Raw genomic sequence first — 27,875 nt, forward strand, 5'->3', positions numbered from 1 at the left:
TTAATTTGGATGTGAGGGTGAAGGTAAAAAGGGTGTTGAAATCTCCAAAATCCCTACACAGAAGATGCACATCTAGCCTACCTTCATACAAAATGATGAGCACATCCCATTGTCTAGGCTGTTAAAAGAAACGAGAGATCACTGATACCGACAAACGCGTTAACAGGGCTTGTTAACAAAATGAGGGGTAGGCTATTGCGTCAAGGCACGTGAGGGAATCTCTGACTGCAACTTCATATTTTTCACTCAGCATCGGGGACTCAGGGGTTGACAGCTCATTTTTGAGTAGGACAGCATTTGAGCCCATTTCCATTCATAACAATTATAAATTCAAGTAATTCTGTTAAAGGAGCGCCTCTGGCACGTTCACCCTTGAGGAGTCTCGGATGACCTTGCATGAATGTGTAGCGCCTCCCTCCCTCCATCCTCGTAGCCTACTCACGGCTCGGAGCCTATTCGAGCCCGACACCCCCGCCCGTTCCCCTTCTCCCTCCCCGGCAGCCTGCAGACATCGCCGTATTGGACAAGAGGGAAGAGCTCCTTCTGTATCTCTGGTGGGTACCCACTGGTCCTAAACCGCAGTGCGTGTGACAAGGAGTCAACCTGTCAGAGAAAAAGCTCTATTTGCTTCTTTTCTCCGTCCCAACAGCCTTTGTAGTAGCCTATAGCCTAACTGATACAGCCACGGAGACAAATGGTAGGGTTTCTTCAAATGCGCGAAAAGTAGAGAATTTAAAAGGATGGACAGGTAGTGACTATATAAGGGAAGCCCCTCGCGTGTGATGTGCACTGACACACGCTTGATTTGTTTACTGAGCTCAAACGGTGTTTTGCTTGAATAAAAAACTTTCCAGACGTAGGCTACCGTTGAAAGAGGAGCAGGCTGTGGGTCTCAGGAGGCAGGACGATGGGCACCTGCAGAAGAATGTAGCGGGAACCGGACCACACCGCAGCGGGAGGTAAGTTCAGTAGCACATCTGCTATACACCAACCGCTAATACCGCATGGTATACATTTTGCTTAAGTGTTGAAGATCATTTCTGTTCGCGTGTTTCAACGTCAAAATCTATAGGGTGTTTTCTGACATTATTCTGTTATTATACAGTAATCGTGAGAGTTGTCGTAGGCCTATATTATAGGATATGTCAATGAAATATGACAAATTGCATATCAATCTACTGGCACATGGCAGCTGTGGCAATATGTTCTGTTGTTAAGGTTGAAGCACACAACCTGTAAAACACAGGGACTCATTTCACTTTGTTTTGAGGGATCAACCAAGGGAGGAAATCTCATTAACATAAGTTTGGATTAGAGGTTATGTTAGTTGATTTTAAGTGGAACTCAAAAATCAACTAACGACCTTAGTGGCAGTATTTTTGGAATGTATCCCAATGTATTGTAATGTATTTATTCATTTGCAAGCAATGGCAAGATTATTTTCCATCTATAAAATACAATATAGCCTGCTACATTAGGCTCAGTGGTAACACAATTCAGTTATCTAAGAATTTCACAAAAGATAGTCACATACTTAAATAATTTACTGCTTGTTATTGCTTTAAACTGAGATTTGCACTAAACACGTGAGCTTGGAAATATTTGTTCGTATAGGCTACTGTGCAGAGGGATCTTTCCATGGAATGGATTTGTTGTTGTTTGACTCTGAGCATGCGGGTGCGGGCTCAGGTTTTCAGAAGCTGTTTGTTTTTCCCGACCTCCTCTGAGAACTGGTCCTTTGAGAACTTTGTAGGTCCTTTGAGAGATATGTAGGAAAACATCTTTCACAATACTTGTGTTGAACTGCAGTATGTGTATATGTGTGTGTGTTTGTGTGTGCGGGTGTGTGAGTGTCTGGGTCTGTGAATTGGATGTTAGAGCACTCTGATGTCTGCATGTGCTGCGTAATTTTTTTTTTTTTTTTTGATGCATATGCAGATGTGCATTTGTCTTCATGGGAGCAAGGAAACATGCTATTTGCATCTTTGCACCCCTCCCCCTGGAAGTCTTTGTAGAACCAAACACTTCAAAGTAAGCTCTACACAAAGAAGTGCTGTTTTTGTATTGGGTAATGTAATATGATGCATCAGACAGAATATTTCTCTGCGTATCACCCTACTCCATGTCTACTCTATACTCTAGCACCTCAGATCCTCGCAGGAAAAGTGTGGAAGGATGAAAGTGGTGTTCCTGTTCCATCCTCTCCACTGAATAATAGCTGGGGAAAAACATTGAGTACTGGGCATGTATGATAAGAGGAGGGAGCAAGAGAAGTGATGAGAAGGAAGAGAGAGAAGTGATTGTAAAAGCAGGCCAATGGAAAGATAACCTAAGCAAGCTTGGAAAAGCAGGGAAAGAAAGATGAAAGGTGGATGGATGCAGGTGTAGGCCAAAAAAGGAACATGGGAGAGAGAGAGAGAGAGCAGGAGAGAGAGAGTGAGAGAGAGGATCGAAGGGGAGAAGATAGGAAGACAGATGGGGCAATGAGGTTAAGATGGTGAGGACTTTTGGTCATGATGAAAGCTTTCCCATTTTAACTCCGCTGTGCCATGTCATGTGTTTGCACTCTGAGCACGAGGTAACCTCTTGACAGAGCGATAGGTCTTTCATTGCTGAAGAAAGGGTGAAAAAAAGGACACATCTGCCCTGTGTCTTTGCTTCACCGCCAATAGAAATATCAGAAGTTTTTTTACTTTAATTGCTTCTGTCTGTAGATAAGCAACCTCCATATTTTGCGCTAAATGACTCCACTCCCTTTCATCTTTCTTGACATTTTCTTACCTCCTCCTCTCTTTTTTTTCTCTCTCTTTCACTGTCATAGTCTCTGTTTCCTCCCTCTCTGCACCTTCACTGTATTTGGCTCTCAAGTTTAGGTAGTGGCCGCTTTGATTCCAGGATTCCGCCATAAAAGCCTGTTGTTCAATTATTCATGCCACGATGAAGCAGGACAATGCAGCGCTCCAGAATTGTCTCATGTTCCCTTGAAGGTCGCTGAGCACCTCTGACCAAAGCTGGCCGTCGCCAGTTAGATGACTGACCAGAGTAATTCCAGCCCAAAATGAGACCACAGGCCCATATGCATAGGTTGTTATCTGACATATCATTTAGTCTCAGAGCCCAAAATAGAAACATCAGAAAGCATGAACAATTTTGCCTTAACAAAGAAACTTTCACATTTTATGGTTATGGTATTCCAGAGAAGGTGTATCTGTTTATCTATCAGTTTATCTGATAGACTTCCATTTCAAGTTTCAAGTTTATTGTCATGTTCATGTCATGTATCAGTAATGAAATTTCTTATGTTCAAGAGCCAGCTGAACTTAAAAGAATAAAGTAAATAGTAATTAAATATATATTAACTGTGTGTATTTTGAAGAGGATCTACTTTTTAAGTGGATAGTGGAACAACTTCGTCTCCTTTGCTCTTCTTACATTAGCTGAAAATTCTTCATTAAACCAATAACTGTAAAAGATCATAAAGACAGTGGTGTTATTTGGTGTATCGAAAGGTTAAAGACAAGAACAGCATCAATACACCAAGGAGAAGAGATCAATCAAAACGCCTCTGTTGCTTTCATTGTAAGGTGAGGGATAGGCCGGTGGTTAGCAAGATGACATGCAAACCTTTTGCTTTGTCTTTAAAGAAAAGTAAATGGGAACAAATTGAATAGTTAACAAGATTGGATGTGTGGTCTTTAATTTAACTAATTAATACAAATGTAGGGAGTTTCCTGAAATTGAAATAGTGTGTCCTTCATGTTTAGTCTTTTTTGTGTTGATCCTCGTTTTTAAGGTTAGGGGTATAAAACATAATTCTGTCTAACCGTTGTCCAGTGTCTTACAATAGATAATTAATTTAAGCCCTTTTCATCTCAAACTACTAATATATCCTCTTAAGGATTTAATTTCATTCAGAAGGAATCCATGCATTTGGTGTCATCCACTTTTCGTGTTTAATGAATATAGATGGAAAAATGTAACTCATTATTTTGATTTTAATGACTAACTATTGACACACAACATTTAATATAGTTTAATGTATGGTCACTTTAAGCAGGCTGTAGTATCAGCATAGCACAAAATAACAGCAATGACATTTGACCCATAAAAAGCAGAGGGAACAAAACATTAATTGCAGAGAGATGCAGTGGGAAGTGAGATTTCACCTGTGGGATTCAACAGAGAAGAAAACAATATCTCATATCTAGAACAGGTCAGGCTCCTTTGGCAGATACAGAAGCCAGTGTTAGTTAGTCGACACATAGATGCCTGTGTGCCTGTAATGTCATCTGAGGCATAGAAAAACATGCGGCCTCATGCTGAAACTCACCTGAGATCAAAAGCCCTTACCAGGGGAGGGAAAAATTTCCATTCCTGAAACTATTTACCAGGCAGGTGGCTCCTAATTAAAGGCTTGTTACAGAAGATTAATTCAGTGATTTTCTTCATAATTTATTGATAATTGCATCATATTAATGTGATATTAAACACTGTTAAATAAAAATTGAACCGTTAGAAATATAAACAGACAATTATGAAAATGCTTGAAACATTTCTGCACAACCTTGCCATCGCAGTTGAAGGGAACAATTTTATGAGATATTTGAAAAGGCATTTTCACACCACTGTAGAATATTGTCAGTTTCAATTTCAACCCATTTTATGACAGTAGTTTAAATGGCGAATAAAAGCTTTATGCTTATGTAGTATGTCCACCCATACATACCTGTTTCTAATGACATCTTTGTATCAGCCTGGAAACTGAAAGTTTTTGAAGGCATGCAGGGGATCTGCTTGTGATTCAGGCAGTGTCACAAGGGAATGCTGAGGCTTCTATCTCTTTGGTTGACGTCAGCCTTTTGCGCTGACCATGATCCTTCTTCACCAGATAGGTGTTTGATGGGTCTCTATTATGGCTGCTTCAGCAAAGATCACTGGGGCCACTTGAGTGGTAGAGAAGTAGGAAGAAATCCAATGTGCAACTATTATTAGTACTCTCTCTCTCTTTCTGTGCTTTGCTCAAATTTTAATTTTGTGTTTTAGGGTATCTCGGATAAAACATTTAAAGAGTTTTGTATTTTGGTCTGTAGTCACACACAATCATTCTAGATAACGCCACTACTGTGTCAGACCCTTTTTAAAACCTATTTTAAGAAATTAAAACCAGCAAGAGATATTTCCTCTCAGAGGCTAGGGAAATAACTCAAGCCTTATTGTTTTAGTATCCCTGTGTGTGTGTGTGTGTCTGTTATGCTAATACCAAGCGTGGGCAGCCAATATGTAGACCCAATGTGTAGGCCTACTGTTAAGGAGATCTCACTTGTTTATGTCTCTGAAAATGGTGTTTGTTTTTCCTCTCTGTGTGTGCTTTTTTTTAAACTCATCAAACTTGAGAATTTTTTTATTGAACATTGAGCAGCCCAGAGCTTACAATGGCAAAGCAAAAAGTCTCCCCGCAGTTTCATGCCAAAGCCTTGAAAGGTGACCTGGCTTTTGTGAACCCATGTTGTGAACCATTGTGCACCGCAGTCCTCTCCTGTTCCGGTGCTTTCATATTCTGCCTGTGTACTGGCTACCGAGTTGTGTCATATTTGTGCTGAAATGTTGTGGTGGTTCTCTCTCCCGCGTCTGGTTATGGAGTGGGCTGTCTCACCCCTGCCAGAGTGAATGATTTACGAGTAGGAGGATCAGAGGTGTAGAGGCCAGAGGAGGCCAAAAAAAAATGTTTTCCATCCATCTCAACCCCCTCCCCCTTCCCGCTGATTATTTTCCAACAAATGTTCAACCATTAATCGCGTGTGTGCGACTGTGAGTGTGTGTGTGCCTGTGTAAGATTGTGTGTGTATGTTTGCGTGTGTGTGTGTTTGTGTGTGTGTGTGTGTGTGTGTGTGTGATTGTGTGTATATGTTTGTGTGTGTGTGTGTGTGTGTGCATGTGTACGTGTACGTGAGTGTCTACGGCTGACACATATGCACGGAAGCACACACTTGTAAGCAAATGTACTGTAAACAATTAGGAGTGATTTGTGAGGTCGGCTTTATATTTCAAACGAGAGCATTCAACAGTAAAATATATGCTTGAAAGGAGGCAAATTGATATATTCTTTAATTGGCTGATTCCCCTTCAGTCTGAACGCTCTGTGCTAGATTGATAAAGCCCCAAATGCACAACTGGCGACACAGTAGGTGTTTAGAACACTCATTCTGTGGACTCCTATTCTATAAATTGACTTGGTGTCATGACAACTTGAAGAAGCGCAAAGTGTAGGCTTACAGTAAGCCAACTGTGGATGGCTCAGAGCCATCATGCAAACAATGGTGAATAGAAAAGGCTCTCTGCCTTCATTGCTTTCTTTGTGGTAATTTGTTTTATCTTGCTACTTTAACCAGTTGGGTTGGTCCTGGGTGAAGTTTCAGATCTATTCATTCATCTGTACTCATTATTGAAAATTCAAGAGCTAAAAATCCTTTTGAGAATTTGGTCTTTAAGCTGAGACAATATCAGGGATTAAGAATCAGTGTTAAATTGTTTACAGCAATTATCTGTATTGTCTGTGATTTGGTGTTGTGCCCAAGCATTTGGATTATCCAGATTTACATCTAGTGGTCACAGTAACATTTGGATTTGAAGCACCACACATAACAGACTAATAAAGATGAAGACATGATGTAAGACTAAATGTAGGAATCAGACGTTTTTCTTCATTTGAAGCTAATTCTAAATGAGCAGATGTTATTTGCCATAACTAAAAATGGCATGACCTGAACTACTCAGTAAGCGGAGAGATAAGGTTAATTACATTTGGGATTTCTTGGACCTCGGCTCTTTAGCCTTGAAGAACTTATCACTCTCACTGAAAATAGTAGAAACAGCTGTTCCGTGAATTAGCAACTTTTGTTGCGTCATGTGACATTTACCTGAACTGTCTACACTGAACACATAACAACAATTTTACGTCAATTTTTATTTGTTTATTTATTTTTGACAAATAAATACATCTAAACCACCATTCAATGTCATTTTTTTATTGTGTGGTGTTTTGTTCCTTGTACTCTGTGATAATGGTTTGGTCTTTTGAAAAAGTACATTTATTTTATAATCCATACAAAAAGTGAATACAAATGTTGATTACTTGTTGGTATAGAGATGGCCAACATGTTCCCCAAAAGAGCTGTTTTGTACCAGGCACTGGTAAAAGGTGAATCATTCTCAAATCAAATGTGAATTACTGATTATGGCTAATATTATGTTTGATGCATTATGACAAACTACTCAGATTATTTCTAGAAAATGTTATGAAAAACAAAATATTTTATGCAGTCATCATGAATAAGGTATTCAGATGTTGCATGCATGTAAACAGACATGCAGACTGACAGAAGACAGACAGATAGATAGATAGATAGATAGATAGATAGATAGATAGATAGACAGGTTTTCTGAGGCTCTCTGTGCCAACACAGTCAGCTCGCACCAGTCTCCCTATCACTCACAGTCGAGTTGGTGGTAATAAGCAACTAAATGCTCTGATTGATTGCCTCGTAGTTTTAGATGGGTCTAGATTGGCTTCTAGTTTAGTCATCTCTCCTCTCTCTCTCTCTCTGGTGGTCGGAAGTGATTAAAGCAGATTACCTGCGGCCCCTGGGCTCCCCGGTGAAATACCACGCTGGCAGGGGAGTTAATTAGGGTGTGTGTGCCAGTGCAAGCACACCTGGGCTTCACTGCGTGGCGTTCACTGCGCTCAGCTTATCAACAGCTTCTAATCTATCCTATCTCGTCTGTGAGAGAGGAGAGGGGAAGGAGGTGTGTGTGTGTGTGTGTGTGTGGGGTGGGGGTCTGCGCGCTGTGTGTGTCATTTGTTTTTCCCATGTTGGGCTCTGAAGACGTCTGCAGCTGTTTGTGCCACTCCTCGGCAATGACCCGAGGATCCTGGCTTCTGTGTGCTGCATACAACAGCAAGACGGGCTCACTGTTGAGCATGGTTATCGGGCTCAATGGGTGATATGGAGAGACAGGTTCGTGCATTCAGCAGTTGGCTGAGCACCGCTGGCCTAAAGCCTCAGGGGTCGAGTGAAGGTCACATTGCATTGTTTCACAGATGCAAACACACTTGCTGCAACTCCTTGGGCCTCTTCAGTTCGATCAATTCATAATATGAAGTGACAGTTCAGCCAGACAAACCAGTGTGTGGTTATCAGATACTTAACAGACCATTAAGTACCAATTAAGCCATAATATTAAATCTATCTATCTATGTTTTCACTCTTTTTACAGACCTGCTTTGTTCTTAGAGCCCTTCTTATGTGGTGGCAAATCAGTCATATTTGACTTCTGGATGGGACAGAATTTTATGTTGGTCCTCTCCTAACCACTCAGACAAGAGAGATGGACACTGTAGGAGGTTGTAAGGAGAGAAAATAGTAAACGTATCGCATCATCCTTTCCAGCCCTTTCCTCTCCCCTGGAGTTCTGTGTTTACCTGAGAAGTAGGATGGCTGGCCCATGAGTGAGCAAACACACACACTCTTGGCTCAAACCCCAAACCTGCTCCTGCGGTGTGATGAGATTGTTGAAAAGTCATCAATAACAGAGACAGTGATGTCCACGGCAGGCACCTACGTCACCTTTTATCAGGGATCACAAACTGTGTCCCCGTCTTACCGGTGTCATTTTTTTTTGTGTGGGGTGCCCCGCCGCTGCCACTCCACTCTGGCTGATCCCGCATGGCAGAGTGATGATCAGGCAGTCCGCTCACGAACAGTGCCAGCTGGAAATCTCTACGATGAGTCGATCGCAAGACTGCAGCACTTAAAGCAGCAACCCCATCCACCTCTCTCTCTCTCTTTCTTTCATCCTTTCTGCCCCACACATTTCTCCTCTCCTCCCCCACACTTTCACTTGTCATCTATCCCCTTTTGGCCCCTGTTCAGTGCTCATCCCCATCTTCTCTCTGCTTCTATCACAGCATGCATTTTAGAGTCAGCAGCAGCAATCCAGAGCCTCACCACATTTAATGTAATTTTTTCCTCCCCCCAATAGCTGAAATGGGCCGCGTTTGATAGTAGTGGCATGAGTAAAATGTCACCGGCAAACAGCAAACTCGAACACTTGTAAGTCAATTTACTCTTTTACTCTAGTGTGATGACATTCCGAAGTACAGCACGGACAACACTCGCTCGCAGCTGGCCCCTCATTACTGCAGACTGCAGCCCGGTTGCTATGGAAACAACAACACCAGAGAACAGGGTCCGCTGGTACCAGAAAAAAAAAGAAAGACAACTAGTTTCATAGAATGAAAAACTAGTCAAGCACGGCAATTACATGTATGAACTTATTTAGTTATATCAGACTTTGTTTTTCAGAATGTTTGGTTTGAGGTTATTTTGATTTTGTGGTAAACTGTTGTATAGGTGAGCAATCCCAGGATCCATTCAGATCTATTCATAATTGATGAAAAGGACTACTACTGTACACTTTATTTGACAGAATATGTGCTAAATGCTTCCTTTATTTTAATTAATAACTCATGAGGTTCCAATTACTGTCTGTCCTATTAACTAAAACAGATGGTCCTTTACACCTTACTGATAGAGACTCTCAATTCAGTTCCTCCACGCATCATTTGGGTATTGACAGGCTGACTCAATCACTTGAATGGTATTATGCAAATACTGTTAGCTTAAACATCCACCTGCTGAAATAAGCATGCTTTTGTCTTTGTTATTAGCTGTGTGTCCATGTCTAAACTAGAGTGTAATCACATTTTCTGAAAGAAATGCCGTATATTTCCTCGGCTGAGGACAGAAGCAAATGTGTGATTTTTTTCTTAGAGGAGTGTGCAGAATATTTTTAACCCCACCATTATATTTCTACATAAAATGCTTCAAATCAAATATATTATGGCTCACTGCCAGGGTATTTAAAATGGTCTTTACTAAAGCACTCTATGTCTAATGAATGAACATCAACATCATAACCTTAAGAATATTTGCTAGCACTGCAAAACTTCTAGAGCAGTCATTTCCTGTCTGAGTCGTGGCTGTGAGCCAAAATAAAAATAATTAATTAAAGAAAAAACATGCCCATTTTAAAATGAGGACTGGGAAGATGCTGAGTTGCTTATTCTTCATAATAGGCACTAAATCTGCATGTCTTATCTTTCTACCCTGTCTGTCAATTTTCAGGGTAACCTTTAAGTCTAAATGGGACTGCATTGTTATCCTTCAGGTAGTGGCTGGTGTGTGTGTGTGTGTGTTTGTGTCTGTATATATGTATGTATATATATGTGTGTGTGTGAGAGAGAGTGATAGTGTGCGCCTGAATGTGTGTGTGTGTGTGTGTGTGTGTGTGTGAGAGAGAGAGAGAGAGAGTGACTGTGTGTGAACTGCAGTGTATGTGTGTGTGTGGTGCCTTTGTGCAGCAACAACTGTTGAGGATCATAATGTGTGACAGAGCAGGATATCCAGGCTCCCAGGGACATGCTCCCTCCACAGAAGGAACATCTGCTGCCCAGTATGCTATAGAGACGACAGCTTTGATGGCTGTTGTCAGGCTAGCAGAAAGAGAGAGAGAGAGGGTGAGGCTCAGGGAGCTCAGGAGATGGCAGGTGAGCTGAAGGGAACATGCAGTGCAGGGACAGATTGTATAGGATGTTATCCTATTACCAGCAATTTATTGACCGGGGTCTCCGGCGCCTGGACAGTTTCAATTACGGGCCGGTGTATGTTTGGCTTAAAGAGCATGTTTGGATACAATATGACCACACTCATGATTAAATATGTAGAACTACATTGTTAGAGTCTGGATAAGATTAAATATGTAGAATTACATTGTTAGAGTCTGGTTAAGATTTCTGATTTAATGTGCATAGGCAGTTTTGTCTGGGATAGGTTGTATGTTTTATATTGCTGTGCAATTAATGTATATGTGTACATAACTTTTAACCCTCATGTTTCGCACTTTGCACTTGACTGCTAGTATAGTATGTACCTGTAGGAACATGTTTTCAGTGACCATTATAGTTACCATGGCCACTGAAAAAAAAGACACTTTATGGTTTTTATTTATTGTCATTGTACAGCACAAAGCCAATGAAATGCAGTTAACAATTCAACAGAGATGCAAGACATAAGAATGATTTAGTGATAAATTGCAGTATATGACTGCATACTGATGTCCCTGTCCATTCTGCCCTCTTCCTCATACTCACTTCTTACCTCTCCTCTCCTCCTCAGGCGTGGCTCACAGCTGTCCATCACCCCTCTGACTCTTAGTAGAATGGACACCCTGCTGCACTGGGGCCACTGGCCTTGTCACCGCATGAGGTAAAGCCCCTCATCGCCTCGCCTCGCTGCAGCGTCGCCATGGAGACAGAGAGCTACACCACCCTGCGTCTGGAGACCAGCGATGGCACGGGGACGGTGGCGAGCATCGGCATCCTGGAGAGCCACGGCGGCTCGGCCCTTCCGCCCCCCGTGGCGTGGCAGACGCCGTACCCGATCAGCTTCCAGGTGTCCCTGACCAGCTTCCTGATGCTGGAGCTGGTCCTCGGCTTCAGCAGCAACCTGACGGTGCTGGTGCTCTACTGCTCACAGTCCAACTTGGTGGACTCGGTCAGCAACCTGGTGACGGTCAACCTGCACATCCTGGACATTGTGGTGTGCGTGCTGTGCCTGCCGCTGACGGTGGTGGTGGTGCTGCTGCCGCCCGGTCGCGACCTGGCACTCATCTGCTGCTTCCATGAGGCGTGCGTCACCTTCGCCAGCATCTCCACGGCCATCAACGTGCTGGTCATCAGCATGGACCGCTACGACATCTCCGTGCGGCCGGCCAACCGGCTGCTGACGCCGCGCTGGGCCGGGCTGCTGCTGGCGGCCGTCTGGGCCGTCTCGCTGGCCGTCTTTTTCATCCCGTTCATCGAGGTGGACTTTTTCGCCTCGGAAGAAGAAGCAGCGGCGGAGGAGAACGGCGGCGCATCAATCACCGCCGCCACCACCACCCAGTCGCCGGAAGCGGTGTGGCACAACCGGACGTTGCTGTGCATGGGCGGGCAGGGCTACCACATGGGACTGGGCATGTACTACCACCTGCTGCTGCAGGTGCCCATCTTCGCCACGGTGGTGGTGATGCTCTTCCGCATACTCGCGCATTCTCCGCGCCCTCAACATCCGCATCGGCTCGCACATGCGCAAGAACCAGCGGGGCGGTGGCTGCGGCGCCCGACGAAGCCTTGGCTGCCGGGGTCGCCGCGGACGCCGTCACCGACGCAGCAAAGCCGAGCAGCAGGAGGAGCAGGAGGCCGCTGAGCAGACCAAGCAGCTCACCCACCCGCCGCTAATCTCCTCACCCACCCCCACAGCCACCTCCCCCCCGGCCCTGTCCACCGCGCCCCTGGTGGGTGGAGCGGACAGCAGCGCGGCGGCGTCCCCGTCCCCGGCGGTGGCGCCGGTGGCCTCCGTCGGGGTCCAGGCCTCGGTGTCAGCCATCATTGCCCTGCGGCGGGCCGTGCGGCGGCACCGGGACCGGCGGGAGCGGCAGCGCCGCGTCTTCCGCATGTCGCTGATCATCATCTCCTCCTTCATCGGCTGCTGGGCGCCCATCTCGGTGGCCAACGTGCTGATCCTCTGCCTGGGCCCCAACGACACGCTGGTCTCGCTGCGGCTCTGCTTCTTGGCCATGGCCTACGGCACCACCATCTCCCACCCACTGCTCTACGCCTTCACACGACAGAAGCTGCGGCGGGTGCTCAGGGCCAAGGTCAAGAAGCGGGTGGTCTCGCTGCTGCAGGTGGACCCCTCGCCCGGGGGCACTGTCATACACAACTCCTGGGTGGAGCCGCGTAAGAGCCGCAAACATCGCACGGAGGGTAGCGACGCCACGGACCGCTGCCTGACGGAACCGCTGTGACAGAGCCATGTTCAGCACTGCAGTACTACAATCAAGGCTCCAATTATGGATGCCAATCGTGTTCTAACCAACAGAGCTGTGAAGAAAGCTCTTACACTACTCAAAACAGTAATGTCTTTAAGTGGTCTTCAGAACCCTATAATCTATCCCAAAAGGAGTACCTTGGGAATAATGTATTATTACCCAGGATGTAATAATGGTCAAACACATATTTTGAGTAGCGTTTAGCAGACATATGTTGTCAAGTGGATATTTTGTAGTTGTCATGTTTTTTAGCAAAAAGTAATACAATTTTCAAAGACTAGATAGCAATATAATGTTCAATAAGGGCAGTATCTAGTTAAATCTCTGCCTCTTTCCTGTGTCTATGAATGTAAATCTTCTATACACTTGTTAAAAAAACAGTACTAGTTGATGTAAATGTTTTCTTTGGGACAATTCTTTTGTATTTGAGTTGAATGAATAAATTACAAAGGAAAAGGTGAGTGTATCTGGATATGGTCTGCCAGCCTATTTTCCGCAGCCCAACAAAAGACAAACTTGGGATGCCAAAGGTGTGTTCATTAAACAGCTCATGTGCTGGTGAAGACAGGGGTGATAGAAATGTAACGGCACCATCAGGTTTCCTTAGCAACTGCTAGTGGGAAAAAGTTTTACATCTGACCACCAGCATACCAGATGAACACAATACATGCAATTTCACATGCAGATGCTGTTTTCAGTCTCGGCCTGGCTGTCTGGCCCCTAGCCACTTCTCTGAATACTGACTCATACACCCCCACACACACATACAACTCTTGGGATTTACACACTGACATTGTACGGGTCTCTGCACCTAGACTATGTTTACACCAAAGGTATGGTCGACATCTTCTGACAACATCCTGACAGTTGTTAAATCAGCTGCTCAGTATGAAAGTGTAGAAATGCAAGATGAGGAACAAATTTCCATCTTAGAGAGCACACACACACACATAGACTCACACACAGCCAGCTGAGGAGACAGACAAAAATGCATACATACACGCAAAAAAACAACAACAAATGAAGAGTTAGGTTCCAAAACGCTATATCCTCCATTTTTTAACAAATTTTTATTTTCATTATCATTCAATTATCATTTTTTTTTACATTTTGTTTTCCAGGTAATTTTAGTGCAACTGTAATTGGGTTATTGTTATTTGATTTATCTTTACCCAATCAGAACAGCAAAACTGCAATTTTATTGATATTACCTGAAATACACACTTAAATAACATGATGTATTAATTGTTTTTAAAATGGATATATAGCGTTTTGGAACCAAATTCTTCAAATTTACACAAAATACCAGTTAGCTTTGCCCTGTCAAAAAACGACTCATGCCTTAATTCTGCTCAGAGGGTATCCAAGGTGCTGAATGTGTTCTGTATCAAAAATGAGAGTAAGTGGATAGAGATGTTTTGACATTGTACTCTGTGTTATAGAGAAATGTGTGTCTGTAGCTCTTTGCCCATCGGTCTACTCCACTATTGTGTCTGGACATCCAGTGTGTGCTCCACAGTTGAAATTGTGAATTGTTGTGACAGTAAATTGAGCATGATGTGTGTGAACATAATGTTTTATTTCGATGTGCTTTTTGTAACGAATGATCCTTTGTAATTAAGATAAGTGAGAGGGTGTGTGTCTTTTTAAAAGGCTTTAATGGCTCAGCCTACCTATAATTCAATTGTAGGTGATCCAGTGCATTAGGTGTCAGCTATTTGTATGCTTGTTGAAAGGTGTGTGAATATGTGTGTTTGTTTGTATGTCTGTTTGTGTGTGTGTGTGTGTGTGTGTGTGTGACAGACAGAGAGAGAGACAGAGAGAGTCTGCATGTATTTCCAGAAACAATGTGGGATGTGATGTGTATAAAAAAAGTAGATTCAGGGTCAAGTATAAACACTAATTAATGTACATATTTAAAGTTTGTACATATTTCTTGACTAACCAGTCTGTAATCTTTTGATTTTGATTGTACATCCTTTTATGTGCAAGATTGGCTTACCTCAGAATCACATATTTGAACTCATGTTCCAACTAAACGTCATATGTACATTCAGTACTAAAGATCACATATAAGATTATAAGTAGGTTAACTTCATACACATGATGTGAAATGACAAATAACATTGTACTTAAGTCAGTGACTACTGCTCACATTTCAGTGAGTGCCACTTATCATTTGATATAATAATAATGTAATGAATAATGTTGTTCTGTGTTGCTCTTTATATGTATAATATATGAGAATAATAGGGATAGAATGTGATGGTGTTGTTTGACTTGTGACAGTGAAACAGCGAAGCAAACAGATGAAAAACAAAAAACAAAAGTGATGTGGTAAACCAGAGGTTCAGACTCATCTGACACCCAGTTACACAGGTGTAACACCTTTGAATCCTGAGAGAAAGAAGAGAGAACAAGTACAAAACAAGACAGCCAAAGGCCTGTATATACTTTTGTAAGATGGTTATGTGGTGGCTGACAAGACAATAAGGTTAAAGGGGACTGCAGGTAGAGATATTTTTTATAGCATCTGCGATCTGGGTATCGCAGGGTTAAATGCAGTATGTTGGATTTAACGACACACCATGTTTCTTTGTGTTGAAATAGATGCACATCCAAAGCCCATGCACTGCATGCACTCACGTGATGTTGCAATTATTATAGTATCTCCACTGTGCTGTTTTCTTGAATGTAAAGAATTTCTGTTTCAATAAATCTGACAGATATCCTCTTTGCAATTGTGTGGCTTTTGTTGCAACAGGAGTGATACTCGGACTGCATAGAGGCAGTTTGCTCAGTGTGACTAAAGAGGGAGATATCAGAGAGACTATCTATGCGCTGAAATGGCTGTTAGTTTAAGTTTGTGGGCTGTACAGAGCACTGTGAGAGAGCGATCACTCTCGCTGAGAAAGCTTCCTGCTGTGTGGGCTGTAGCTTCGGGGAGAGGGAGAATCAGAAGAGCGCGGCAACTTATACAACAGGCCACAACACAGACACGCACTAATGCACACATGAACACAGACACTCACACGCAAATCCTCCCTTCTCTCCCTCACCTCATACATAGCCTATCTCTCTCATACACCCACACAGACACACACACATGAGATAATGATAAAGATAACAATAACTAAGATAAAGATAATGATTTTCCAACTCTAACATATGAAAATCACAATTCAAATTTTCAGTAATGGATTTGATCTGAATGTTCAACCATATTTCAGACTATAGCTGATTTGTGTCACATCTGTCTCCATGGCCGATCCACGGGCCTCCCTAATAATAGCCATACCCATCAGAGTCATTTGCTCTCAGGATACTGAATTCAGACACAAAAACATGAAAATCACTCAGCAAACAAAGCTAAACATGACAGATTTACTGTAAACAGATCTTCAATTCATGTCAGCTAGTGCGCAATTACTTCATCTTCCTGTGACCTTGATGACCCCTCATCAGATGCATCTGTAGTGTCCGGAGGATGTCAGAAGAATCACGATGACGAGATGTTTTTGGCCAGTTTGTTTTCCGTAGACAACCGCAAGAGTGCATGAGGTGAGTTTTTTTCAAATGCAAAATATCTGTCAAGGTTTTAGAAGCGTTGGTGTGGTTGTAGGCTTCTCTCAAGCCGAATAACTGTAACACAAGGTAGGCCTACATTATTTTAATTTATAATATAGAGTATGGTTAGATTATTGCACAAAATAGAAATATGAAGAGATAACGTTAGCTAACCTTAGTCAGTCCTCACCCAAACATTTTGGAATCTGCTCTTCCACAAGCTGCGTGCTTGTAAAAAGGCCTAGTGTCAGACTTTGATATGTAACTGATACATTCAAGATGAATGTTATTTGTCTGAAAATCCTGTCACTGTAACGTTAATTTATCACATTTGAAGCTCTTTAAGCTAGGCTACTAGTTGCCAATCAATGAATGTGACCTTGAAAATGTGGAATTTAACTTTAGCTTTGTCAACTAAAGCTATAACAAATTCTCAGAGTGGAATCATAAATAAGGGGTAGCCGTGCATAATAGTTCAAAACGTTATTTCCACGGACGTAAATGTTACATGTCAATGAAACACTGGTCAACTGTCACGATTAGGCCTCTTTTGAATCGTCATTAATTAAATATCACTCAAATATGAGTTTGGTGCCCCCAAGAGGTTTACAGTGGAAACAAAAATACTGTCAATCACATTTGAAATGCATTGTGGGACTCCTCATGTACAAGCCGAAATAGCTCAGTTGGGAGAGCGTTAGACTGAAGATCTAAAGGTCCCTGGTTCGATCCCGGGTTTCGGCAAAGTAGCCGGAGTGCATCCTTTTGCAAAAGAATAGTTTTGCCATAGCGGTTCAGCTGACGCGAGAGAGAACAGCCATGTCAGAGTTATGTAGAGAGACATGGCTGTAGAGACAGACATGGCTCTGTCCTATGTGCTGACAGAAAATTCGAAAACAGAATTTGTCACTGTGATCAGTTAAGTTATAAAGATAATCAATAATTGATCAGCAATTAACACGGCTCTTCAGAGTGCTGCAGAAAGTTCCATTCACATGAATGCGCCTTTCCAACGTTCGGGCCTACGTTAAATCTATATAAATCACCGGGAAAGTATATAATCACCGCTGTCAATGGCAATGGGTTGATTAACGTCTTTCATATCCCTCCGCAAGAATTCCGTTCGCTTATTGCAATGGAATTTCATTGAAAGGGAAAGTAAGCTAGTAAGACGTTGCCACGCAACACCTGAAACTGTCAAGTTATATCTGTGTGGCGAACTATTTATTTTATCAGCAGAAGACACGAAACGGTAGCAAAATCATTTTTAAAGATTCATCGTGTTAGGTTTCTTTTCTCGTTTTGGCAAGTAGCCGTGTAATAAGCGGGATAATGTGTTGTCCGCCGGTAATTATCAGAAAATAAGTCCCGACAGGGAGAACAGAACCCCGACGCGCAGCGGAGGTAATATACGTAAATAACCGGTGACTCGGGTAAGATTTCTGTGTGCACTTTGGTTTGATTAACGACCGTGTTCGCCATCTCGTAGTGAGCTAGGTTTCAGTTTCCCAATGGATGTGCTGTGTACATTTTACAAATATTCTTCGTCGTCGTGGCCATATTTTCAGCAGCAGTGAGTTACGGAGTGCTCTCTGTAAAGAAAAAGTGGTCTAAGGTAGGCTAGGCTATCATAAAAAGCATTCACTTCCGCATAAAAAAAATGATGCAGATAGAACACTAGGGGGAGCTGTTCCATCACAAACAAGGTAGCCACACAGATAATACAGATGAAGTATGATGCCCTGAACGCATAAAAATGATTTCTAAATGATTGTTTGGTTTGTAAATAGTCCACATCGTGGTATGTTATTACCAGTTAATGCTGTTAATTACTGAAACTTGCAGAAGTGGTTATGTTAAGCATTTGACCCTGTCTGTTGTTGGGCCCTGGCTTACGCAAGGCCTACTGGCATGTCGGTTCTGTATGCCAGTTAGGTGGAAGCACTGTTCTGTTCACCAAGAGTGGTTCTGCAAGCACAGCGAACAAAACATAGTGGGGGCATTTGCGTCACATCCATTGAAAGTGCAGCGAATGCCTCACTTACTTTCCTCCCTTGCTTCACCCCTCCTGTTGGTGCACTAATCAGCAAGTATACACTCAGTGAATGGAGCCCTTTGGATTGAGGCACAAGAACTGAATTGGAGGGAGCGAGGTGCAGGACAAATGGGTGGGTGCAGAGTGTTCCCAGTGACGGACAGATCACGCTGATGGAGTCCAGTTAGGGCGATGGCTTTCAATGACTGATTGACAGATCCAGAAAGCACACATTTAAAGTGCAATTTGTACCCGTCACAACAAGCCCTCTCCATTAAATATCCCTATTCCTTTTCTAGGAAGGGGTTGAGAGAGAGAGAGAGCTCAGGCTGTCAGTTGTGTGTATGCATGATCTAGGCTTTATTTTGTGTGTGTGTGTTATTTTATGGAGTGCACCGTAGGGCTGCAACAATTAATCAATTAGTTGTTGGCTATTAAATTAATCATCAACTGTTTTGGTAATCATTTTTTTTTTACTACTTCAAAATTCTCAGATTTTTACCTCCTTCAATTTAAATATGTTCTGCTTCAATTACTCCTCTATGATAGTAAAGCAAATATATGTACCGCGAGGACTAAACAAGGAATTTTAGTACATGGGCCTATTCTTGGGCTTTGGGAAACACACATTGTTATTTTTCTGGCATTTTATCAATTAAACAGCCATTTGAGTAATTGATAAAATAATAGAGGAATTAATCGACTATAAAAAATAATCATTAGATGCAGTCCTAGTGTGCACTGCGCAGAAGTTTCAACAACAGCTCAGATTGAATAAATAGTCAGTTGGTGTTGCTGTGTCATAAATCTAATTTGTTTATGCCTGTAATTGCTGCAGTAGCTTATGTGGTCAGAGGGTTTGGAGGAGTTTGGCAGAGACTAGCCTAATTCCCCTTCTGGTGCCCATAAAGTGTGTGTCTAACAGCCATGAGATGTGGTCTTTTCATAATTCCCCGAAACTGCCTGATCATTCTGGGTAGCCTTTTTAATTGCAAAACACGCACAGGGTAATATTATTAGATAAGGAAGGCCTAATTGCTCAAATATGCTCTACAAAACTTCACACCACAGCACCCACAAGGAAAACATAATAATATGGATATTAGACGAATTCTGCAGCAGAGTTAATATAAACAAAACAAGTCTCTGTGGCCTCCCTTCACCCCAGGTTGGTTTCCCATGCACTTTCTTCAGGGGGAAGGCCCCAAACCCAACGGACTGCCCCAAGGCTCGATTCAATTTTGGTAATTTAATTACACATTCAGGTGGAGAGAGCCACAGAGTGCCAGACGTCAGAGAGGCAGCGCCTCAGCCAATTCAGTTTGCTCCAGTTAATCCCATTCAGAACGCACACAGCAACCCACTGGCATGTACTGGTAAGTCTGGCATGGGCTGCGGCGTTGCGTAACACTGACTTACACAGTCACAGTAAACACATCCTGGTCTATTTTGTGTGTGTTCGCGTATGTTTGTGTACATGTGTATGTGTTCTTTTTCAGTCTGATGCCTCTTTGATTGATGTGTTTAGTGGAACCCTGAGGGTGGGAGGGTGATAGAAATGACATGGATGATAGCAGAACACAGGCAGATGGCAAGCAACACAGAGCAACAGTGAGACACATATTAATAGGAAGATGGTTGAAAGAAGGGTGTTCATTTGGGCACTCAAACTGTGAAATTGTGTTTTATTTTTGAAAACGGTTTCATTTTTTTGTCTAAGGAAAGGGTTGTTTCGGAGGTAGCCTATTTCAAATATGAACTTTTCATATTTATGTCTTTACATCTAGTCATTTAAAAGCCATGCACAATAAAAATGCACTTGGATGAGGTAGTAGTAAATCTTTTTTTAATCTTGTTTTTTGCACCTTTGTTGATCAGATAAAATGGGTCAGGATTGAGACTTCGCAACACAAGGCAAACATGTCCTTGGAAGAAACTACTTGAACAGTAGTCATGGTAACTGCAAAAAAAACCCTGGTGTTCTGTTTCCATGTCTCAATATTCTATCCACTGGTTGCTGCAAACATCCTCGGCTTTAGGAAGAGGTTGACCGCTGGGGCTTGTGGTCAATTGAAACTATTTACACTGGATGCCTTCCAAATCCAACTGTATTATTCAGTGTTATCTTTTCATTGTGCCCACCGCTGTTGCACCTAGCCCCGCTGAGCCTGCTCCCATTGTGACCTCAGAAAGACGGTCTCCATGTACACCATAGTGGAGATCAGAAAAAGAACACACAGAAGGATCATGGGATTGAAATGGTCATCCCCCATCGCTAACAGGCCAGTACTAGCACTTTGTACCGTAGTGTGTGCTGATTTCCAACTGTGGCCGTGTGCATCGAGGGACTGTTTCCATTTGGTACCCAGCAGTAGAGGCACCACTTACCGGAAGCGCTGCAACTAATTCTTTTGTAGAGTAATCCACTAATCACTGCATACAGGCTTTGACACATAATGGACAGAGAGCTGGTTGGGTTCTGGACCTCGCTTTTTAACAAATCGTTTTTCTCCTGTTGACAGAGCCTCTCTTCACCTGGGTTTTACAATGCAAGCCTTTTCCCTTTTGCGTCATACTCAACTTAATTAATCGTGTTTTTTTGTCCCCTTCTGGGCAGGGCAATGAGTCAGCATTTCTTAAGCACGGAGTGTAGTGACACGGCCCTTGCGGGCTTGTGTTCCAGCAATCTCTGTCAACATGAGTATAATCAAATACCAAAAGCTACAGCATTAATAGCCTTGCGTGGGGCGCAAGAGCTTGTCCTCACATAGGCACACACACGCGCACACAGCGTGAGCTAGAGAGCAAGGCAAGATACGTGAACAGTCGGAAATCGGTAAGCTAGCCTGTCTCTGGAGAAAAGAAGCAGCATCATGTGTAACACCTGCCTGGTGTGTCACCTCCCCATTGTCAAGCTTGACCGAGGTTTAACGAGGCAAGTGCTTTTAAAGGCCACTCACGTCGTTGTGATGGGCATGAGGAGCACAGGGAACATCATGCACTCACACCACCTTTCATGTTGATTCCAAGCCCTGTATTTATTATGGTGCACCAGGGGAGAATTATTCACTCCAAACGCACAGCATTTAGTAGGGGAGTGAGACTTGAGAACAGAATGTGAACCATCTCCTTCCATTGTGTTTGGAGTGTGGAGGCTCCATTGTTTTTGCAGAGACGCTGCGTGGAGAATAAATAGCCCACACACTCCATCAGAACAGCATAGGCGAATAGGCCTGGGGATTGTTCCGGCTCTAATTTATGCAGATGTGACTCTGCGGTCAGCTCTCCTTCGAACACTCCGGGCCATGACCCGCCGGGACATTCTGCGTCATCATGGCTCTGGCTCTCAGCAGAGGCACACATACGTAGCTGTAGTGTGGCCCGGGCCCACATAAACACATCCTTCACCCCGACAATGGACAGTCTCGAAGGCGACGTGATGTGGGTCATGTGCTTTCACTTCTGTGTGAACCAACTCACGGTGTAATGCTGTTATTATGTAAGACGGTAATTAAACCCTGACCATGACATAGATTACATGTTCTGGTCGAGACAGATAGTGGATCAAAGGAGTGCTCTTTCCGTAGTTCTCTCCAATCAAGAATTAACAAACGACCAGCTTTCTTTTCTAAACCGTAGCTAGCAGTTCTGTGATTTTAAACTTGAGTGAAGAATTTGTAATTTTGTGGTATCGGGTAGCCCAGTGGCAAGCTCTGGATTTTGGGGACAGTGAGTGACGCACACACTGAATCCCTCTCCAGCTTCTTCAGGGATTTGAAGCATGAGTGTGCCAATGCAATTTTGCGTCCGCAAAGACTGATGGAGGCAGTTGCAGCTCCCCACACTCCAGACACAGGCGTCAATCAGCTGCACCGCGAACGAGTGGAGGAGGAGGTCAACCGGCGTGTTTTAGGATGACCAACAATAATAGCCTGTAAGCGCCCACTAATACACGGTCATTGTCATGCTGTTTTAGGGCTGGGAGGCCCTACATTATGTTTTACGTGCGCTCCGTGGACTCCCTCTGTGTGCAGCATATTGTAAGTGCCCTCTGACCTGTGGCCTTGTGAAACCCAAGCCGTGGACCGCTTGACCGCTTCGCTCTGTTGGAGGAGCCACAGTCCTGCAGCCAGCGTACTACAAGACCTGAGCATGGGCAACAAGGACGCACACAGCGGTCGTCTGCGGCACACATTAGTTGACCTTTAACCATGACACAATTACGAAATCTGCTATCTGTCCCTAATGGACATTGTTAATCAGAGAGAGGAGACAAAGTTAATGTTGTGTGCTTGTTTGACTGCACTTTGAGGGCACAAGCATCCATATAGTCAAAGGAACAGATTTTGTTTTTGGCTCTGAAAACTCTGAAACATGGCTGTAAATATTGGTACCAGGCAGGTTATTGTGCCAACACATTCAGTGTATTTGGCTGCCATGTTTATGTTGTGTGCTGGTTTGACTGCACTGTGAGGACACATGCGCCAGTATGGCCTGAGGTTTGGGTTTATTTCTGACTCTGTCCAGACACAGCACATTCTTACTCCAATACATTCAATATTTTTTTCTCTCTTTCCCTGTTTGTCTCCCCCTGCTTTGCTTCTCTACTTTCTTGGCTTGTCTTCCCGCTTTTCAGACTCCACAACATCTGGCTTTTTCGTACTTGGCGTTCCCCCCTCGTGCTTTTCAGTATCAACACGTGCCACAGTCTGTGTGCACTGTGACTGAATGTGTGTGTGTGTGTGTGTGTGCGCGTGTCAACGTTATGTAATCCTCCTCCTACAGCACATCTTAAAGGAGACAGAGCACAGCACGAGGCTCTCCATTCATGTAGGTGAGAACAGTTAATGAGCCTGTTTGGATGTGCTGGAGTCATGAATGAAATGGTGGGACCATTTTATTTATGTCGTATCTCAAATCAATGTGTCAACTCTGATGGCCTCTTTTCTTACACGTTACATGACACATGGTGCAGAAGCCATTTAAGTTTAACTCCAAAATAACCATGTGATACTCTAGCAAAGATAATCCCAATATGATATTTTCAAACCAACCAGTTTACTATTATTAGGCTTTTTATGGGAAATGTTGCTTAACATTATGAACAAAAAAGAGATTGTTCAGATGTCAATACCCATTGATGAGACTGCGTCATTGTATCGATTAGTCCTATTTCCAGAATTTGGCCCACTGTAGTCATCCAGTGGCGAGTAGGGCAGCAGGACCAGTGACCTCTGCTTGGCTTTGTTCTCCCCTACAGAAACCTCACACTTGTGTTGATATCCTGGAGAGTAGTGAGATGGCTCTCCGCTTTCGTTCTGATGTTGCGTCCCCCACTCATCCATAATGAATGGGAGGGAGTCTGGTTACCCCGCACATTGCCTCTCACAGTTTCAGTTAAAGGCCACGTTACTGTGTCTGTCAGACCAGCCTCTCATCCAGGGCAACAAAAATGACAAGAAAAAGGAAAATACTCCAATAGAGGTTGTATGGGTTTCCCTCTTGGGGCAAAATGTCTTTCAGCGTGTGTGTGCTACGGGTGTGCATGCGTGCATACTGAGATCACATTGATTCTTTTAAATGACAAGCCAGCTGATGTGTGAAATGAGAACAGGTTTTTTTTTGCCTCGGGTGGTGTCGAGTTTGGGTTACAGGGATGATGGGGAATGTCTGGCTTCAAAAACATGAGCTAGACTCTGGCCAATACAAACATGGATAATTTAGAGCGACCCCGAGCTTGAGTGAGTCGGCCCCATTCTGTGTTTCCCAGACGCTAACCTTGTTCCGTGCCGTGGGCAAGTCTGTTTATATGGCTCTTAGTGGGCTTGCTGGTGGTGAAGCCTCACGACCGACTGCCTCCATTTTCTGCTCTGTGCAGATGAATGCTCAGCCCCTGATTGTTTTTGTCAACAAATGTAAACCTACATAACATAAACATGTATAGCACAACAACAAATGCAACAACATTCTCTGACCGCATTCTCTGTTGCTATGACTCGGCGGGGATGAGGCCAACTCTAATTTGCCTCTCTATTCTGCCAGACACATGCGTCATGGGAACATTTCACTGACTTAACATAGGCATAGTCCATCAGTATCCACAGTCTAAGCAGCCAGCCAACACGGCAGAGGTCAGATGCCAAGCCCCACGCCAGCGGTTCGAGGTTTTGCTAAATATAGGCCTAGGTTGGATTTTAAAATCAATATTTGAGTTATTTTGTGTGGACTTCTGGTACTTGTACCGTGCTGCTTTGAATTTGTGTTATTAGTGATATGTTTAGCTAATGCCTTGCATTGTCTGTCAATCAAGTGGGATGTAATAGCAAGACAAAAATATCACAGTATCACAATGTTTTAGTTAGCTTTTATATTGGAGCATCAGGCCTAATATAAAAATAGATACTGCATACCAAAATATCAGCTTAGACTCTTTCATTGAGATATAATTATACTGAGCAAGACTCTGCAGGGGGTTTTTCCATTTCTTACATAAGTCATGAGGCACGGTCCATCAGTCAGGCAGGGGACACCCACAGGAGGATGGTTGTTGTGGTTAAAGCTGGTATTTGGTGCTGTTGATGAAGGTCACAGCCGTTTAGGGGGGTCTCATGTTGGCACGCAAAGGGTTCCCGGGAGATGGATGGCATCTGTGCTGCTCAGGCTGTGTGTTCATCTCCAATCTGATCTGCATGGCATTTCACAGGTCAGATGCCGAACACACAGCATGTGAAGCAGGAGGCCGATGCCCCTAGTGGCGGCCATGGCATTTGGTGTCCCCTGTTTTTGTTTGCACTGTTCGTTATGTTGTGTCTTGTGATGCATTGTGACATGTAACTTTGGACAGGCATCAGGTGCGACTATTATTTATTTGTCTATTTTTTTATTTGTCTCAGACCAGTACACAAGAACCAGCACTGGGTTGTCATAATAGTTCTACAGTTCCTACAGCCCCATAATACTGCTTCTTGTCAAGGTATAAAGCTCACAGTAGTGTGTTGCCTGAAGCTTTAATATTATGGATAGAGTTGCCAGTTTATGGAAACAAATTGACAGGTGGGCTAACAGAAATAAATAGGCTTTAGGCTAACATACCAACTTAAATTACAGTATCACCTATTCAGTGCTCTATGGAGCGAACGGAATGTAGGTTAGCCCAAGGGGCAGGGACTGGAATTGATGTCCAACCAGCGATTGCGGTTGTCGACTCATTCAGTGATTTCTTTTTTTTTTGTCATTCAGTGATAATCTCCTTTGTCTAAAGTATCAGGCGTTTCTACGCGTTTTATAGTGAAGTGTGCACAATGGGTGTGTGGCATGAGTGTGAACTGATAAGATTAGGATTAGCTGTTCAAATATTTAAATATTTGATCTACCTCTGCCACCTCACTAACGAGGACTTGTCTACAGTTATCCAAATCTGATTTCTTAGAAGTTAAGGAAGGCATGGATTGAGTCACAGTTGAGCTGTGACCTTGGCTATGTGCTGACGTTCTGAGCGATAAAGTACCAGGTTCCGCGTCTTATTTTTCATCATAACAGACAGATGCACCACAGGGGGTCTTGGCGACGGCAGAGCCACTTACATCACTGACACAGCCCCCAGGAGGCTGCAGCATTGGCTCTATGCCTCAGTGTCACCTCCTTCGCGTGGACCTGCCCCCTGAAAACCCCTACTTCACCCCACTGTTACTGTCAACACAAGTAAATTCCTGGTGAGTTCCTTGAATGAGGGTGAAACCCGATCCCTCTCAGACGTCTTGAATATGACTGAACCTGGGGGGGACATGTCTAGGCGCTGACAGAGGTGTCCCTTGTATGGCCTGGCTAGGATGGCACATATCCATGTGGCTATGGAGCTTGGAACGAAATGGGTCGTCCAAGTTTGGTACCAAGCCACCAAATAGCCTATGGACCAGATCACTTCCACACTGCTTACATGGGCAGGAAAACATGATTCCAACCCTCTCAGGTGGTAGAAAATAGATCTCGGAATGTGTGTGTGTGTGTGTGTGTGTGTGTGTGTTTTTGATGTTTGTGTGAATGTGCGTGTTTGTTCTGTTTCTGGAGTAGTGAGTTTATAGGTCTGTGCTGGCCCTTGTGATCTCAGACGTGCGAGACAGTGGGATTTAGGCAGGGTTTTCCCAACGGCCGTGTCCCCCTTTAGAGAAACGGAGGGAGGGGGAAAAAAAGAAAAGAGAACTGGCACATCCCCTGCAGCTGTACCGTCAAGCAGCTCTGGCTCTGATCCTCTTTAATACGCACTCTCCAGCCGGCTCCAGCCTCATTGAGGAATGGAAAGATACGGAATGGGGGGGGGAGCATGCCGTGCGGCCTTGTCATCATGTGGCTCAAGTATCGGTAGCTGCAGTGAGGTGATTGCCTCGCCAGTCCAGTCGACCCTAGTGGACAAGAGCGACTCGGTTCCATGTGACGGTTCACCTGATCTGCCTCATCGTCCTCCTCGTCATCCACCCCGCTGTCCACCTCCTGGGTCTCTCTGCCGTGGTACAGTGTGTCACTCAGCGCCCGGTAATCTTTGATCCGCTGAAGTTTGGTCTCTGATTACACCATCGCCTCTGCTTCTGGATGCAGGCCAACCGGACGCTAGGGTTATAGAAAAGGCAGCCTGGCTGGGTTATTAACGAAGCAGAGTGGACCTTTCAGGGCAGTATGATTGAGGAGGGACAAGCCGTCCTGATCAGCGCCTCGAGTGTGCAACGTACAAACAAACAGGGCAAATCAGACCTCCTGAGAGTGCAGTTCACAAATAAACACACCCAAAGTCAAACATGCAGTCATATATCCATTTGTCCTTGGAAAGTGTCACGGGCTGGTCTCTATATTTGACTACTGACCACACACACCTTACAGGCATGGCAGGGAAATTTCCTTTTTTAGACAATGACATAGTTGCGATGGCTTGTAAATCACGGATCACATGAACCTGTTGATGGCTGAGATGAGTGTAAAGTGCTGGATGAATAGGTGGGTTGAACAACGGAAAGAATGCTCTCCTTTTCTTTACTTTTTTCTCTCATGCCCTCCTTCCATCTCCCATCTCTTTCTCTGTCACTCCTTCCTCATTATCTCACTTCCCCATCTTTCCCATTTTCTCTTTTTCTATCACCCCATCTCCCCCTCTTTTTTTCATTGCCTCTCTCCTTTCATCTGTGTGAGAGCAGGATAATCTTTGGGATCATGCAGGCGAGAATCAGGCCTTTCTCTCCCCTCCCGGCCCCCTCAGTGCATGTGCTGAGACGTCGCTGCGCAGACAGATGGGGAAGGTGATGAGGAGTGAAAGAGATCTCCTCAGCTTTGCTCCAATCAGCGAGCATGGTCAGGT

The 27,875-nt window shown here is 43.8% G+C and overlaps 1 protein-coding gene and 1 non-coding gene across 2 annotated transcripts; both read left to right on the plus strand.

Moving 5' to 3' along the window:
• Window positions 1-357: 357 nt before the first annotated feature.
• Window positions 358-13,979, plus strand: LOC125302286 (G-protein coupled receptor 22-like). Its single transcript, XM_048255407.1, is given in 4 exon segments — window positions 358-554; window positions 855-959; window positions 11,235-12,134; window positions 12,136-13,979. Coding segments are annotated over 2 exon segments (1,542 nt in total). The 5' UTR covers window positions 358-554; window positions 855-959; window positions 11,235-11,363; the 3' UTR covers window positions 12,907-13,979.
• A 3,189-nt stretch (window positions 13,980-17,168) lies between these two features.
• On the plus strand, window positions 17,169-17,241 carry trnaf-gaa. Its single transcript has one exon. It is a non-coding gene; the product is annotated as a tRNA-Phe (tRNA).
• Window positions 17,242-27,875: the final 10,634 nt, after the last annotated feature.

The sequence above is a fragment of the Alosa alosa genome, chromosome 10 (genome assembly GCF_017589495.1).
Source record: "Alosa alosa isolate M-15738 ecotype Scorff River chromosome 10, AALO_Geno_1.1, whole genome shotgun sequence".
In the NCBI taxonomy this organism is placed as follows: Eukaryota; Metazoa; Chordata; class Actinopteri; order Clupeiformes; family Clupeidae; genus Alosa; species Alosa alosa.